Source organism: Marmota marmota, unplaced genomic scaffold (assembly GCF_001458135.2).
Source record: "Marmota marmota marmota unplaced genomic scaffold, marMar, whole genome shotgun sequence".
Lineage (NCBI taxonomy): Eukaryota > Metazoa > Chordata > Mammalia > Rodentia > Sciuridae > Marmota > Marmota marmota.
This window is the reverse complement of record NW_026000221.1, coordinates 5045737-5063843: the sequence shown is the minus strand read 5'-3', so window position 1 is coordinate 5063843 and position 18107 is coordinate 5045737. Positions and strand designations below refer to the sequence as shown.

Below are 18107 nucleotides of genomic sequence, written 5' to 3'. Positions count from 1 at the left end.
TCTGGGTTCTGGTACCTAAGTTCTGAATTTTTCAAATTCCAAATTCTGTTCTTTCCTTAAAGTCATAGTTCACTTTAAAATAGCAGGTGAGGGCTGGGGATGTGACTCAGTGGGAGAGCACTTGCCTGGCCTGCCTGAGGCCCTAGGTTCCATCCCCAGCACTGCAAAAAGAAAAAGAAAGTAGCCCATTGTTTGAGAGGCTTTTCCTTTATTCCACGTCGTGGCATAATTTCATGGTTAGTAGGGATGTTATTCTGCTCTCTTTTTAGTTTTCTTATTACACTGTATAGGTTTTGACTTCTTTGTTTTTAATTTTTATGTGAAAAATAGTTCCCTGAGACTTTCAGGAGGCCGAGTGAAGAAGGGCCTCTAAGGCCATGGGCTTTCCTCTGGTGAGAACTGGGGCAGCTGCCTTCTGACGCTGCCTGGCTCTTTCCTTTCACCTACTCTCATCAGGATCTTTTCTCTCCTGTGTTTCTGTGATCCGCATCCTGCTGTTTGGTTTGACTCCCACCATTTCCTGGCAGGGAGCTCTGGGACTGGTCTTGAGAGCTCAGTGGGATGGGACTCTTCAGACCTTTGGGGGGCGCCTTGCACCTACACTCTCTTGGGAGGAGTAACTCGTCCTAGTTTCAGCTGCTGCTCTCGGATTGGCCTCCTCGCTTTCCTGTGAGTGCCGTTGGGTTATTTGGGGTTTTCAACTCTCACATCCACCAGCCTCTTTGCTTCCTCTGATTCTGCCCACAGATGCCACTCAGATCTACGAATGGTGTTGATCCTTACCTGCTTGGAATTTTTTGTTCTAGGAGAGACCCTGGAACTCCTTACACCTAAGCTACATCCTTAGTCCTTTTTAAATTTTTAGTTATGAAACGGGGTCTCACTAAGTTTCTAGGGCCTCCTCACTAAGTTGCTGAAACTGGCCTTAAATGTGTCAATCCTCCTGTCTCAGCCTCATAAGTTGCTGGGATTTCAGGTATGTGTTACCATGCACGGTCAGTCTTGGATCTTAAAGGGTAACCAGGAAGGTATTAGGTATTAGGATGTAAGCCTGCGTGGAGAAAGCCACTTAAGCAGCGGATGGTGAGAGGATAATAGAAAACTTGGTTCTGCCCAAGATTGACTCAGCTCCCTTTCGACTTACTTATGATTAAGCCATACTTGCATAATAGCTCTTGGTGACTGGTTTTACCCCCGATGAAAACGGTCACATCATAGTGCCACCGACTCCCATTTACATTCCTGCATTGACTAGACTTAAAAATTACTCTCTGCTTCTTTCACTGGAAGATGTCTTCCCAGTTCTAAAACTCGGACCCAGGAAAGAGAACATGTGAAAATGTCAGGCTTGCCATCTCCTGCTACTTATAAAGATGAATTTATTCCAGAACAACATAAATACAGGGAAATGATGGTTCTTTGCTTTCTGTGTCATTTATCTTGCTTGGTAAGTGATTCATGTTTGAGGCTTTACCAGATTGTAGAAGAGCAAATTCATGTGAAAATTTATGTTCTGTGGGTATACTAAGTCTTACCAGTTCTCCAAATATTATAGTGCTCTGATTAAAATGTAAATGGTGGTTATATTCATCAGGCATTATCAAGAGAGCTTCAACATCTGTTGAATAGTTATTAATGGTGACTGGAGCTGGTTGAATAAAAGAAGGTTCATTATGTATGGTCACGGGATCAATCTGTAAGTGGATTTTTGAGAATACTGAGTGATAGGAAAGGAAGTGCTGAGTAAAGGAATCCGGTATCAGTAGGATAAGGAAGACAAAAATACCTCTGCATTGATTTTCTGTTGTTGTGTAACAAATTCACAAATGCAAACTTCATGGCTACAAGCAACGCCCGACTCCCCTCCCAGACTGAACAGGTGCACAGCTCCCACATGCATTCACACCAATATTCCACAACCAGGTGGAGACTGGCATTGTGAGAAACCAGTGAAGATTATACATCATCCTGGCTTGATTCTTTCGGTATATTTGCCATTTATTTGGTACCAACAATTATTTTTAATTAACTAACTTTACTGCATTTTTAAAGTACAACAGAAGGAGATACATCAAACAAGCTTATGGGCCCATATGAAATCAGTCAGTAGTATAGTAATATTATCATTATTTTGTACCAGGGATTGAACTCAGGGGCATTTAACCACTCAGTCACATCCCAGCCCTCTTTTGTATTTTATTTAAAGACAGAGTCTCAGTTGCTTAGAGCCTCCCTAAGTTGCTGAGGCTGGCTTTGAACTGGCTGTGATCCTCCTGCCTCGGCCTCCCAAACTACTGGGTTTCCAAGTGTGAGCCACCACACCAGCCAATATCTATTTCTAAGCCCTCTGTCCTTGGAAAGCAGGTCTCCTGGAATTTTCTACCTCTTGGCTCCCAGAAAGTGAACATACTGTTTTCATGAAATTAAATGGAGCTAGTGTTTCTCTTATCAGTGTATAGCTTTCTGAGATAAAAATATAGTTTTCAGGGCTGGGAATGTGGCTCAAGCGGTAACACGCTCACCTGGCATGTGGGGGCCCTGGGTTGGATCCTCAGAACCACGTAAAAATAAAATAAAGATGTTGTGTCCACTGAAAACTAAAAAATAAATATTAAAAAAATCTCTCTCTCTCTCTCTCAAAAAAAAATATATATATATAGTTTGCAATGTATTTTATTTGTTAGGGTTCTCCCCCGTCTTTTCTTACTCTCTTTGGTAAAGTGCTATCTAGCTGTTCTGCTTCTCAGTGTTATCTGTATTTCTCTTTGTTCAGCTTGCTTAATTTTCCTCGTCTTCCTCATAGAGGAACCTGAGCGAAAATTTTAAAAGAGGATGAAAAAACCTTGAGTTCTGTTAGTTGTGACCAATCCACTGTGACCCTGAGAAAGAAGCATCACGCACATCATAGCATGTTTCAAAAGGACGTGGCGCTGGCCCCTTTCTCAGCATGGTTGAGAGGGTTAACACATTAATGATGGCATTGCATTTTTCAAGAATCCAGTTCATAATGCTCTTGGCTTTGACAGCTGAGACTAATGCGATGATTAAAGATCAGTGGCCTCCGTGGAGTAAGTGAAAACCCAGTGAAGAACATTAACAAAACCATCAAGCTTCTCGGCACCACCACATTGCCCAGGGTTTTTCCAACAAGTGCTCATGTTCTCAGTCCATTCTGTCTTGAGGCTGACTCATGGCTTTATCCCTGGATTGCACCACTAGCAGAGATGAGCCTAAAGGGTGTTATTCTCAACTATTGAAATGAGGGTGTTGCTTGTTTTTATTAAACATCTTTGCATATAGGCAATTTCGCCAGTTTTTGTGGTTAACACAAGTATTTATAGGGATTTTAAATTTGCTTCCTCAACATACTAGGAGAGCTAAGATCTTAAGAAGCTCAGAGTGTGTTTTAAATACCAGAAGAAATGCAGGAAAAGCAAAATTTCATCATATCTAATCTCAATCTTTTTTTCCTTTTAAACTGAAAGCCTGTAGTTGCAGGAAAAAAAAAAAAAATCAAGACTTTCAATGGTATTGACCTCCAGAAGTTCATGGCAGACAAGATGCTGCAGTAGTCGGCTTTCTGGCTTTCCTGCCCTGGATGTAGTACCAATCCAAAATTCAGTTTAGGCCAGGAGGTGGGAAAACCCTGGATGCAATTACCTATAATTATGGAAAAAATCAGGAGCATGGTTTTGAGATTATTTCCCATTTTGTTCAGCTGAAATTGTGTGGGGCGTTTCTGTTCAGTAGAGAGAAGAAAATAAGACCTAACTTGAAAGTTGTGCTAGAAGAAGCTGCCTTCAGTTGCTCCTGGAGGCTGCTAAGTAAGTTGTCATTGAATAATTGACTTTGACAGCTAAAGCTGGCCTTATGGAAGCTGGAGGGCACCTGGGAAGCTGGAGTTCCCCTGTTTCATACCCCCTCCAGTCTCCTTCCCTGTGTCTGTCCTCATGAGCACTTGAAAAGGGAGCTGGTTTTCCTAACCCTAACCCTAACCCTTACCCTAACCCTGGTACCATCAGGCATAATATTCCCGTTTCCTGGAGTTCACTGGAGGTATTTCCAGGCATAAGAGCAGGGTGCCACTGGAGAGCTTTAAGCAAATGATGAGGAGGAGATCAGCCCACAGGGAGCTGGGAGAGGAAGCAGCAGAGAGGAGAAGGTTGTGACTCAATCCCTTGGTGGCTTAAACAGGAATCAGGGAGTTTTTCAGAGGTTTCTGCTTGTTACCTGGGTTACAGTAAATAAATCAGTCACCATTAGTCTGTTTTCTTATCTACAAAATGGCTTTATTATTCAGGATATGCAGTGCTCACAAAACACCAATTTTCCAGTGGCTTAAAATACCAAAGGCTTATTTCTGGATTCTTACTAGGAGCTTATGGTAGCTGTCAGGCGACTTTGTGCTATAGTGTCCTCATCCAGGTTCCCAAGCTGATGGCCTCTACTACCTGGAGTGTCACTAGTAGCTATGACCTGGCAAAGGGAGCATGGTAAATCCTGCAGGATCTCTTAATGGCTTCTCACACACACACACACACACACAAAAAATGGTCTATATTTACTCATATCACATTGGTCAAAATAAGTCAAATGAGTTTATTTAGTGTCAGGGGAGGGGAAGTGTAATTCTACCATGTGTGTGGATGGAGGCAGAGTCTTGGTGAAGGTCTTGCTGTCCTGCAGGGTGCTGATGCTTATCGATGTGCACCCCGTGCAGTGCCCCTGGTGAAGCCCAACATACACAAGAAAATAACTGAAAGGCCCACATTTGCAAAAGTGTGTTGTTCATGGATTTATGAAAAAAAATAGATGAGTCTTTTATCAGTTGTTTTAAAAGCATCTAAACCCATTGAAATATATAGCTTAGAAATTGAGAGACACAACATTCCCAAACATGGGATACAGCAAAAAGCAACATTCAGAAGGAAGTTTATGGCAACTGCACTTAAATAAAGAAAAACCCCACAAAGACCTCAAGTAAACAATCTACCATTGCATCTCAAGAATTAGAGAAGCAAAAATAAACCACAACCAAAATTAGTAGGAGGAGAAAAATAAAGATCAGAGCAGAAATAAGTGAAATAGCAACTAAAAGACAATACAAAAGATGAGTGAACAAAGAGCTGGTTCTTTGAAAACATAAGCAAAATTGACAGATCCTTAGCTAGACTCAGATAAAGAGAAAAGACTCAAGGAAATAAAATCAGAAACAGCTGACACCTCAGAACTACGAAGGATCATTGGAGATGATTATGAACTACTATCTGCCAACAAATTTGAGAACCCAGAAAAAATGAACAAATTCGTGGATATGTACACTTTATCAAGACTGAATCATGAATAAATAGAAAAACATGAGCAGACCAATATTAAATAAAGAGACTGAATGAGTAATAAAAAGTCTCCAATCAAAGAAAAGCCTAGGACTAGATGCGCGCGCGCACACACACCCACACACACACACATACACGACACATACATAATTATCTTCATAGATGCAAAAAATAAAATGGCATTCAGCATCCTTTCATGAAAATAGAAGGAAGAGACCTCAATATAATAGAGACCATTTATAGTAAGCCAACAAATAACATTATGCTGAATGGGGAAAAGCTGAAATCTTTCTAATATCTAGAACAAGAAAAAATGCCATTTTCATTGCTATCATTCAATATAGTACCAAAAATCCTAGCTAGATCAATCAGGAAAGAGAAGGAAATAAAGAACTTTCCAAGCCAGGTGTGGTGGCCTGTGCCTGTAGTCTCAGCACTTGGCAGGTAGAAGTGGGAGAATCACTTGTGCCCTGGAATCAATACCAGCCTAGACATAGGAAGACCTCATCTCAAAAACAAAGAAAAAGAAAAAAAAAAGACATACTGATTAGAAAAGAGGAAGTCAACTTGTAACTATTCAGAGATGACATATACAGAAAAATCCCAAAAATTTCTAACACAAAACCTATTAGAACAGTAAATGAATTAAGTAAAGTTTCAGTATACAAAATCAACATATACAGATCAGTAGCATTGTAAACACTAATAGCAAATTACCTGAACTAGAAATCAAGAAAGCAATCCCAATTATAATACTCGAAACATTAAATTCCTAGGAACAAATTTAACCAAAGAGGTAAAAGATCTCTGCAATGAAAACTGTAAAGCACTAATGAAAGAAATTGAAAAAGACACATAAAAATGGAAAGACACCCCTGTTCATATATTTAAAGAATCAATAGTTTCAAAATACCCATAGTACCCAAAGTGATCTACATATTCAGTGTAATTCACCAATCTCATTCTTCACAGAACTAGAATAACAATCATAAAAGTTATATAGAATTGCAAAATTCCTTGAATAGCCAAAGCAATGTTGAATGGAAAGAATAAAAGTGAGATATTATACTACCTTGCTTCCAAACATACTAGAAAGCTATGGTAGTCAAAACAGCATGGTGTTTGTTGTCCTAAGAACAGACATACAGACCAGTGGTATAGAATAGGGAGCCTAGAAATAAGCCCATGCATCTCCAGCCAACTGATTTTTGACAGAGGTGCTAAGAGCATACCTTGGAGCAAGGACAGCCTTTTCCATAAATGTTGGTTATAAGAGGCTGGGGAGAGGAGGGAGGGGAGAAGAGAAGGCTGAGCAGTGGATCCTAAGTTACATAGTAACTTAGGAGCAAGATGTTCTGGTGTGTCATTGCACAGTAAGATGACAATAGAGAACAGCCATATACTAATCATTTCAAAAAAAAAAAAAAATAGAAGAAAGGTGCTGGGTGTAGTAGTGCATGCCTGTAACCCCAACTACTCAGGAGGCTGAGGCAGGAAGATCACAAGTTTAAGACCTGCCTGGACAATTTAGTGAGATACCATCTCAAAAAAATAAAAAGGGCATGTAGCACAATGGTAGAGCATTCAGGGGTTCAATTCCCAGTACTGGGGGAAAAAAAAAACTAGAAGAAAGGATTCTGAATGTTTCCACCATAAAGAAATGATAGATGTTTGAGGAGATATAAACTTTTTGAAATTTAAATGTCATAAAAATAAACCCTCCCTTTTCCCGTTTAGTTTTTGTTGTCCTATTACCTTTCTGAATGAGGCTTTGCTGGAGCACACGCTACAGGTGACTGTTACGGAGGTACAGCCTTGAGCTTGGCCTACCCTGTGTCCTTGTGAGATCATACACCATCCCAGGTTGAAAAATACCCTCCCAGGGCGTGGAAACTCGGGGTGGTAGGAGGCGCTGGATGAGTAAGGATACTAGAGTGTGGAAAGGCCAGTGCTTGCTCGTGTGGGGTGTCTCCAGGGCAGGAGAGGCCGTGACTGCACAGAATGGCTTTGTATGTCCCGGGTGCCACCCCCTCATCTGCGCCTCTTCCTGCACTACACTGCCCTGTTCCCAGGCTCAACTCACATGCAGTCTGATGGGCTGTTTAACAAGGGTGTTTTGTTGGGTCCTTGGGCTCCTGCAGGTGTCGGCTTGTTTCCTCCTACACAGTTGCCCTTGTGGGAGTTGCTCGGCTTTTCCCTGCACCACAGCTCGGAGATGCTTCAGGGATTTTCACTAAGCTTTGAGACCAGTGCTTCAATATTATTGGCTGAATTCAGTTGAGGGTCAGCAAGAGGAGTTTGATTTGTACACATGAAGCTTCAGTAGTGTCTTCTCAGCCACTCCTACGTCTATAGCTGGGAGTTTATTCTGACAATGGTTTTCCAGGACTGTCTTTTCATTGAGAAAGGAATGCCAATCTACCATCAGCTCTCCTCCCCTCCCCACATTTTTTTGTTCTCTGTGAGTCTCCATTTCAGTATCCTGCACAGCACCTACCACAATCTCTTAGATATTTTGGGAAATCAAGAAATATATGATTTTTGCCAAGGAAGTATTATAGAGACGTTTTGCCATTTTGAAAAAGCATACTTATTGAAAAATGAAGAATATAAGCCAGACTTCTTTGCCCTTAACCAAAATAAATTTTTCCTCAATATATTCTTATTACTACTCCCAAATGAACCCTTGAGATCCAAATACACATTGTGAATCTTTTCTTTTAGCTACAAGTGCTTCTCCGTCTGCCTGAATCATCAGGCTTCCTGTGCTCTCTTGTTCCTACATGTACCTTCCAGGCAGACTTTACAGTTAAAGGCAGGCACAAAGGTGGTGCAATACCAGATAGCATACTCTCATTCTTCATCTGTTGTCTCTGCAGCACCCCCCCTCTCCAATGTCCTTTTGGGCATCCCCCTGCAGTCCAGAGGGATGCCCATGGTGCTGGTGGCTATAAGTTCATCATGTGTTCTTTTTTTATATTAACACTTGCATGTCTTCATTGTTAATTGGATTTTGTAGTTTCTTGCAGGCCTAGGAGGTGGTAGTGGCCACTTGACCAGTAAAGAGAATAAAGAAGGAAGACTAAATGGGGCATTAAGGGAGCATGGGAGCTCATTAAGTTTTGAGAGAGGAAGCATTTCACAGAGAGCTCTAGCCACAGAGAACTGAGTACAGAAAACCAGTAACAGTGTAGAAAGTGTCATAACATAGACAAAATCCACGTCAGGGAATGGACACTATCCTGTAATCATTTCAAGGTCCAGGGGGCTGGGGCTGGGGTGCATCGGTAGCGCACCCCACATATTCTGTGTGGGGCCCTTGGTTCAATTCTCAGCACCACATATAAATAAATAAAATAAAGGTCTATCAACAATTTAAAAAAATTAAAAAACTAAAAAAAAAATCTGGAACTGGTGACCCCCATGAGAGGGTCCACTATTTACATCTGTGTATAGAATATACACACAGTTGGAGAATGAGAAAAAAAGAATAAAAACAAGAGCTTAGATAGATACTCTGTGGCAACTAAAAGAACAATGTTCTGTTGTTGGTATGTTCCAAGGAAATACAGAAGATTTTTTTAAATTTATTGACATAAACCGACTTTGAGATACTGTCACTTTGTGGACTTTTATTTCTTTTAATGTTTGATGGATCACAGATGAAAAAGGTCTAAGTGCACAGGGAGAGTATCTGTAGCTAGATATTCTGTTAAGAAAGCTTCCATGTAGATGTACCTTTTTTGAGGGGCAGGTGTCCTGGGGATTGAACCCAGGGCTCAGGCTTGCCCAGAGTGCATTGTATTCTGAGCTGAACTCCTAGTCCCATGAAAGTGGTCTATACTCTATTGTCATCCTTACCTCTGGTCCCACTTAATTTGCTGTGAACATAACTTTGAGTGAAGGTTATTTGATGATTTAGGCTGTCACTAAAAACAGTCATTCACATCAGCATTTTTTAAAGCAACTACTCCACAAAAGTCTACGATACAACATTTAATAATTCATTCCCTCTGACCTCGCCTCTGGAGCTCTCGGTAAACCCCCGGGAAGTTACAAGAATACCAGTCAAGTTCATGGGTTTGGTCCCTGCCTTGATTTATACCAATATGTTTGTCAGATGTCTTTCTTGAGTTCTTGTGGTTTTGTATTGAGTGAGGCTGAGAATAGTGTTCTTGTCTTTGCCCTGGGTTATACCCTTGTAAACTTAGCAGATTTAGGGAGGTAGGAGGACATCAGAGGTGATGGGTAAGCTGTCTTACCTTCCCCTGCCTGCCACACGGCTTAAAATGCAAAGCTGGCAAGCACATATGGCTCTTGGCATTAGGAAAGCCTGGTTGTAAAATGAAATTAAAATTCCTCTATTGGACAGGAAATTAATCAGGGATGAGTGTAGTAGTCAGGCATACAAACTGGACCACTTGCTCTAGCACTGAGGAGCATTTTATTGTGAAAGAGATTAACTGTACAGTGAGGGGTGCATGTTGAGGAAGGTAGAGAAAAATGAAAGAGGTGAGCAGGTTCCTTAGGATTTCAACTCCATCTGCAAAAATGTGTTCATAGCATCTGCTGCCTTAGTCCATCAAACACTGAGCAAGGGAAGCACCTCAGCCTCTATTTGCCATTTTTTTTTCTACAAAGCAGCCTTCATGACAGTGAGATAGAATGGAATTTATTCATTCTGTTACACTTCTAGATGTCCCACAGTGAGCCAGGCCATATGCCAGGGGCTAGGACTAAATGACAAAAACACATAGTCCCTGCCTTTTGAGAATTTATAGTCTAGAAGGAAAGGATATTGGAAAGCATGAAATTCACAGGTAATCCAGCCAGATAAGACACTGTGTCATACCACTTAGGGTTATTTGGTTGAAATTTAGCTAAAACATATCCTGACCAACTTCAGCAAAAAAGGGTTGAGTTGGTAAAAGTGAAACTGAACAGAAATAAAGTAATATGTGGGAACTCAGAGACAGTCATTACAGGCTGTTGATAAATCCATTCTTTGCAATCTGAGGTCCATTTGCTCAAGATTTAAATTTCCAGAGAAGATATCTGAAGGATCCAGCTTGGGCCACTTGCTGAGAGATTGTTTTCCAAAGAGTGCTAGAAAGACAAAGCTTCAGGTGTCCTCTTGGGGCCTTGTAAAAATTTAGCTGTTGATACATCTCCTGGGTTGCTGGCCAGTGAGCAGGCGTGTGTTTTATTTGGAGCACACTCAATGTTGAAGCTCTGGTGGTTGGAGGCCACAGAATATAGACTCATTTGCCAAAAGGTGTGTCATCTCATCGACATTTCTCTCCTGTTCTTGGTCCTAGTGTGAGCAGTCGCACCTCATGAGAGAGCATGAGGATGTCCAGGAGCGAACGACGCTTCGGTATGAGGAACGCATCACAGAACTCCACAGCATCATCGCTGAGCTCAATAAGAAGATAGACCGCTTGCAAGGCACCACCATCAGGTACTGGGCTCCAAGCTTTGCTTTCTCTGCCCTCCTCTGTACTGTTACTTGGGTGTGGGAGCTGAAGGAACCCCTGTGAATTACAGTTAATGATGCTTTCTTTGTAACTAAGACTTTCCCAGTTTATAAAACACCTTCTCTTTGTTTTGTTAACCAAGAGCTTTTCTCTCCATTATTCTTTTCTGATTCTTATCCTCAAAGTAATCCTGGAAGGTAGACTGGGTGGGTGATGTGAGCCTCAGTTTATTGATAAGGGTGCAGAGTCGGAAAGTCAGTGAAATGCTTTATTAATGAGTCCTAAGCCTGCTCTGTCTTAGAGACACGCTGGTGTCCCCACAACCTCTCCAGGTCTTTTAGTCTCCAGATGTGTACACTATGTGCTTCCCCCAGAGATTTTTAGAGATTCATGAAGCCACAATCATGGCTTATATCTAAGCATTATATAGGCTTCCAGATAATCTATTAATATTTTGAGCTTATCCCAGGTTGTTAATCAGCATTGACTTATCCTCTTATCAGACTCCTTTATCCATCATTTTAACTGCTTATAAAACTGGGCCTTAAAAAAAAAAATCACTGCTTTGCAGTTATACTTAGCAGAGAGTAGAGGTGAAGTCAGAACCCAGAATATCTCTGCCTTTAATTTTCTTTCCAAAAAGTGATTCATATCTTATCCACCCATTGGCTTCTAAGTCTCCACTACACAGTGCTTTAGTTGGTTATGTTTGCTCTTTTATTCAGGGGACTTGCTGAATGACTTAACTGAGCCAAGGATGAGAACTCTTTATCTTCCTGGAGGTGCTCAGGGAACAGCCCTGAGGAAAGCAGCTACTTTTCTGGAGAAAGGTGCTGTGTTCACTGAATGCTTATACAAACCATAATGAAAATCTTAGAGGCGGCTGCTCTAAATTCTCCCTCTAGAAGTCCTGGGTCAGGAGAAACTTTGGGGGCATTTTGTTCCAACTTGGAGAGTCCCAGTAATGACGGGGCTTCTTAATGAGGGTACTGAGGGGCATCTGTTTTCTGGGCAAAAATTGTGGAAAAAATTTGCACTGAGCTGGAGCCACACAATAAATTTCATATTCTAATTTAGAACTTCAAGGCTTTTAAATTGTATCCTGGTCTTAAGAGTGATTGTAGGTTTGAAATACATGAGCAGAGAAGAATTTTCAACCCAAAGAAATGATTATAGCAGTTTTAAAGGAGCCTAACAGAGGACATGGGCAAATTTGTAATTTCCATGAAAACATGTTGCACTTTTAAACACTTGAGAAGGTGAAAGCAAATGGGCTCAGTGAGTTGTGAAAAAAAATGCATCACACATCACCTGGAAAACTCAATTTCAAGTTGTGTAAAATTGAATATAATAGCCAAACTGCTGCCATTAAAATACAGTGAGCTGCTTGACCGTAAATATTTATTGATGCCTCTGATTTAAAGGAAGATTGCACCTATGCAGATATCACATTAAATTCTGCCAGTTTTCATTATGTAAATGAGCTGGTCTCTCCTTGAGGGGACTCCCTGCAAGGCTGTAAGAGTCATAGGAATGTGGGTCAGTGATACAAGGCACTTCCTGGCCTCTAAGCTCCAGAGGTTGGTCATCTCCTCAGCCTTCAGCACCCCAGTGAATTTGTTTGTCCTCATCTCCTGATAGGCTGGGATAGCCCCAGTGCAGCAGGAACCAGGCAAATTGGGTGAATGCTAATTCCCCTCGAATATCCAAATGTCCAGACAACTCATTTCCAAACTGCCCAGGTCCTTGTGTGGAGACTTCCTTGTCACTTCAATCTGGTCTTGATTTATGAAGGCAAATTGGTCTGCTCAGGTTACTGTGACCAAATTCCTTTGACTGGGTGGCTTATACCACAGAACTCACATTTCTCACAGTTCTGGAGGCTGAAAAGTCCAAGTTCAAGTTGTGAGTTAATTTGATTACCCAGTCAGGGCTCTTTCTGACGTGAGGATTGCCTCCTTCTCATTTTATGCTAACATGGCAAAGGAGGGAAAATGGGATTTCATCTTCATGGCCTCATCTTCAGATACCATCATGTTGGGACTAGGTCTTCAACGTATGTATTTGGGGATACAAAGTTCAATCCAAAGCCAAAAGTCAGGTACCAAATGATATTATGGCCTGAATCTATCCCATAGAGGACCTAGTTACAGCACCATCTGAAATGGAACCTTTTTCAACGCTCTGGAGTTGTGATAGGTGCTCCTAACTAGCAATAATTTATGGTCTTGACTTTTTGTATCCAAGGACCAAGAGGGGAAATAGAAGTAGCTCTTCTCAGCCAATCCTAAAAAAAACAAATGCCAAATGTTTTCTCTAATATAAGGAGGCTGATTCATAATGGGGTAGGGAGGGGGAACATGGGGTGAATAGATGAATTCTAAATAGGGAAGAGGGAAGGGAGGGAAAGGGAAGAGGCAGGGGATTAGCAAGGATGGTGGAATATGATGGACATCATTATCCAAACTACATGTGTGAAGACATGAATTGGGTGTCAACCTACTTTATATACAGAGATATGAAAAATTGTGAGATATATATATAAAAATAAGAATTGTAATGCAAAAAAGAAAAACAAGTACATGTATAAAGACATGAATTGGCGTGAACATACTTTATACAAAGATATGAAAAATTGTGCTCTATGTGTATAATAAGAATTGTAATACATTCCGCTGTTGGGTATTTAAAAAAATAAAATCAATTAAAAAAAAAGTAAACACACACACCAAAAAAAAAACTAAAAAAAAAAAGAAGTAGCTCTTCTCATTCATATACGTAAAAACTCACTTTGAAAAAGTTATTGCTGCTCATTCTTGCACCTTTGAGTTCTGCTAGTTTACAAACCTCCATTCCCAAGGGAGCAATGTCTCCAACAGAGAGTATGATAATGGTTCCCTGGAACGCCACCTGCTCCTTTGAAGTATCTCCTGCCACTGAACCAACAAGCTGGCTGGGGAAACTATTAAGGGAGAAATTGGGTTATTACTATACTATAGGGTGGTGAGATCTATATTGAAAATGTGGGATTTTCTAGGAAGCCTCCTAGAAATTGTCTAGTGGCCAAAACTAGTAGATTAGAGCAAGCCAACACAGGGCTAGGCCCTTTGGGAATAAATTTTTGGATTACCTCACCATGTAAAGAACTAATTCTAACGAGTTAAAATGCTGACTAAGCACAAAGGAAATAGGTTTTCCTAGTAGAAGAAAGTGATAAAAACTATAGCCTTATATCCAGTTACAGAAAAGATGGCTAAGCTGTGCACATCTTGCTTCTTCATATGTGTATGCATTTCCTTTTCTCCTCTTGGTACCCACTGTTATTTTACAGAGGGTGAATTTGTACTGGTGAAACTTAAAATTTGATGGTTAGCTTATATGAGATTTAGGTGGGTTTTTCATTGAACTAGAAGAGGCAAGATTACCTAACTGTGGATACAGTAACTGATGGTACTTTGGGTCTCTCATTTTGACGAAAAGCTGAGCCCATTTATCCTGAGTTGAGTGATAGTAAGAGAAAATTGGTGTCATTATGATTGCATATGGGAATTTTAGTGTGGCCTAGAGGGTGTGCATGGTCAGTCACTGAGTATAGACTATGATGGATATCTTCTGGCCCTTCATTCCCATCCCTCTCTCCATTTCTCCAGAATCAAAAGGGTCTAGGGGCCGGGCGCAGTGGTACACACATGTAATCCCAGCAGCTCGGGAGGTGGAGGTAGGAGGATCATGGGTTCAAAGCCAGCCTTAGCAATTTAGCGAGGCGCTGAGAAACTCAGTGAGACCCTGTCTCTAATTAAAAAAAAAATAAATAAAAAAATACAAAGTAGGGCTAGGGTGTAGCTCAGTGGTTGAGTGACCCTAAATTCAATCCCTTGTACCCCCACCCCCCAAAAAAAAAAATGTCTGGGACCCTGAGACTCCCTTTCCAACTGGGTTGTGGATGCAGTTTTGGTTTACCAATGAGATACACTCACATGGGTCTGGAAGGTAGAAAGGGGGAGGTGAGATCTATTCTCCGTCAGCCATGCAGTGTAGGCTGCCATGCAGTGTAGGCTGCCATGCAAGGATGGTGTAAGGTCCTTCACTGCGGCCAGACCTAGGAGCAGTTGGGAGGTGTGAAGGTAGCATCGGTTTCCTGATTTCTGAGGGATCCACAGCCGTGATGGCAAATATGACAACTCTGGTGGCCTCCATCCATCTTTCTCTTCTCCAGCCTTCCAACAGTTGTGCAGGCACAGCACTACCTAAAGTCAATGCTTTCTATTGAACTACTTCATGCAGTTTGTTTTCCTAACTGAACCCTGTCTAAAGCATCCTAGACCCTATCTCTTAGACATTAGCCCTTAATTTTCTGTTTGTGTGGCTTTCTAAAAATTTGTATTTGTGAATATTTTAAACAAATCAGATCATGCAATATGCACTGTTTTGTAGTATGTGCTTTTTCACCTACCCATCAGTGACTTTTTAAAAATGTTTCTTTGACTTGGGGAGATAATATAACGAAGGATGGAAAATGAAAAAAAATACACCAGTAAAACTCACTTTGGATCTGAAAAGAAAAACAAAAAAAGACGTCTAAGCAAATTCAATACAAGGTCTTTTCTTTCCCAAGGAGATTATTTTCTTTTCCCATAAGCTATTCTCATAACATCAGCCCTTTACTCCTAGCTCTCTCTACTAGTCCTTGCTCTGGGCTTCATTTCCCCTTGGCTTGCCAGCTCCTTGTGTCTGCCTTCTGACTCCAAGAGTTTCCCTTTACAATGGACTGAATTATGCCCCTCCCCCACCCATCTGTTCATCACCAATGTGACGTCTTCAGAAATGAGCCTCTGGAGGCTATCTAGGGTTAGATGAGCTCATAAGGGTGGAACCCCACCATGGGATATTGTCCTCATAAGAAGAGAGACGGGAAAAGAATTCTAGTGTTTTTTTCCAACCCTCTGTCATGCTACATACTTCCTAAACATTAAATTTTTTCAAAAACTAAAGGCAACAAACAATGACATCTCATTTTTATGCTGTATTTCATTGTTTGAGAATTATGTTAGAATTTTGCTCCTTTCTTCTTTTTGTGTTTAACTTTATTATCTAATACATGCCCCAGCTTGTAGTGTATTTAAATATGTGATAAATTATGCTTACAATAAAAATAAATAAATAAATAAAGAAAGAAAGAAAGAAAGAAAGAAAGAAGAGAGCCAGTGCTTCCTCTCTCCCTGCCCTGTAAGGACACAGAGAGAAGGCCACCATCTGAAAGTCACAAAGACAACCCTTTCTAGAATCCAACCACACTAAAACCTGGTCTTGTACTTCCCAGCCTCCAGAACTGTGAAAATAAATTTCTGTTTTTAAGCCACTTAGTCAATGCTATTTTGTTTAGATAGCCTAACCACTGATGGTCCCCCACCACTTTTCCCCCTTTTTTTTCTGGTGATAGGGATTGAACCCTGGGCCTCATGCCTCCTAAGCACATGCTCTACCACTGAGCTATCTATCACATACCGCCAACCTCCGTCCACTAACCTTTTTGTCTTTGCGGGGTGGGGGCGGGTTGGGATACGGGGGATTGAATTCAGGGTCACTCGACCACTGAGCCACATCCCCAGCCCTATTTTGAATTTTATTTATAGACAGTGCCTCACTGAGTTGCTTAGTGCCTCGCTTTTGCTGAGGCTATTGGAATGTGTGATCCTCCTGCCTCAGCCTCCCGAACTGCTGGGATTACAAGCATGTGCCACTGCTCCCAACTGTCTATTTATAATCTTACCTGGAACATCTTTTTCTTGTTATTGGTCCCTTTCTATAGCATTTAATCAGAGTCCTCCTTCCCTCCTGATGTACTCTTTAAACCTCTAGGACCCTGCAGTTCCTGGGTCTCCTCTTCTCCCCCTGAGATCCAAGCTCAGCCTCAGCCCTTATCCTGGGCTCACTCTCCTCAGCACCTTTCAAATTGATAGCAGCCCCAAACCACTGTCAGGTATCCTGTATCTCAAACACAGTGTAACCCAAACCTCTTCGTGTCCCAGCAAAACATGTTGTTCTGATTAATTTATGGCCAAGAAAGTCAGTATGATGAAATCAAAATAAAATCCAGGACGATAATTTTTTTTCTCCCTGTTGTCTTATGTGGTATACATAAACCTTTGTTCAGTATTTTCAAGTTCTTGTATACAGATCTTGTATCAGAACTGGTTGAGACAAGGATGGGTTATTATGTTCGTGGAAGAGGGTGTCAAAATCCCATTTGTTCAGTAATTCACCAGACAACTCCAGATGAGTCTGACCTCCTTCTGTGTTACATGGAAAAAGAAGAGGAGGTAGAACTAAAGGAAAAATCAAGACTTTACTTTTCACTTATTTCCACCATAGATTTTTTAAGAGAGAACTAAAAGGAATATATTTTCTACCTATTTCTAAAAAGAAAATATTTATCAAAAGAAGGCCAGCCATTTCAGGGAAAGTCCATCTTAAATTGTAGAAAAACAGTGTTTATTTGTGTGTTTCAACAAATAAACCCCGCTAGGTCAGATAGACTGGGTTCACTAGCCACAGTTGACTGACAGCTGCCAAGGCAAGCGGATGACCATCTGGGTCTTCTTTCCAATTCCTTCCAACCCAGTGACAAGACATAAATGTGCATTGCAAAATAAAGCAGATAGGAGGATTATTAATGATGTTTCGTTAAATGCTGCTGATTCCAGAGTCCTTCAGCTTGAAGTCTGGAAATTTTAAGAATGGTACATTTACTTTTCCCTGTTCTGACTCGATCATTTCACTTCTAGCCGATAAAAATTTTCCTTTTAAAATAAGGAAAAACAACAACAAATCATTTTCCGAGGCCACAACATTAGATTGTTATTTCATGGGTAGCAAATTTAGGATTTAAGCTCTACTACTAACTGGTTGCATCATGCTGTGTAAAGTCGCTTCACTTCTCAAAACTTGGGTTGTCTTATTTGTAAAATGAAGGTATTGATCTTGCCTTAACTGGTCTTTAAGAACCCCTTGCGGTTCGTCAGCTGGAGACTTTTCTGTCTGCCGGTCATCACACAGGCGTGTACACAGTGGAGAGTCCACCTCCTTAGGAGAATTTGTTGTGTTTTTCTGTTTAAGCTAGAGGCAAGCATTGATCATTACATGTCTAAATAAAGCAAGTTGTAAGCCCTTCCCAAGTGCTTCCAAGTCAATGAAATCATGTACATTTAGAATCCCGTGAGATGATCCTTCAAGTTCCAGAAAGAAACACTCGGGAACGTTGTAATTCCATCATTATGAAACGTTCACTATGGAG

General features: G+C 41.0%; 1 protein-coding gene across 6 annotated transcripts in view; it reads left to right on the top strand.

Moving 5' to 3' along the window:
* The window catches only part of Mcc (MCC regulator of WNT signaling pathway), a 445938-nt gene that overhangs the window by 329554 nt on the left and 98277 nt on the right, over window positions 1–18107 (top strand). For all 6 annotated transcript variants that reach the window (XM_048791968.1, XM_048791967.1, XM_048791969.1 and 3 more), the window contains one exon: window positions 10655–10797. In XM_048791968.1, the coding sequence (XP_048647925.1) occupies window positions 10655–10797 (143 nt within the window). The remainder of the gene's footprint in view (window positions 1–10654; window positions 10798–18107) is intronic.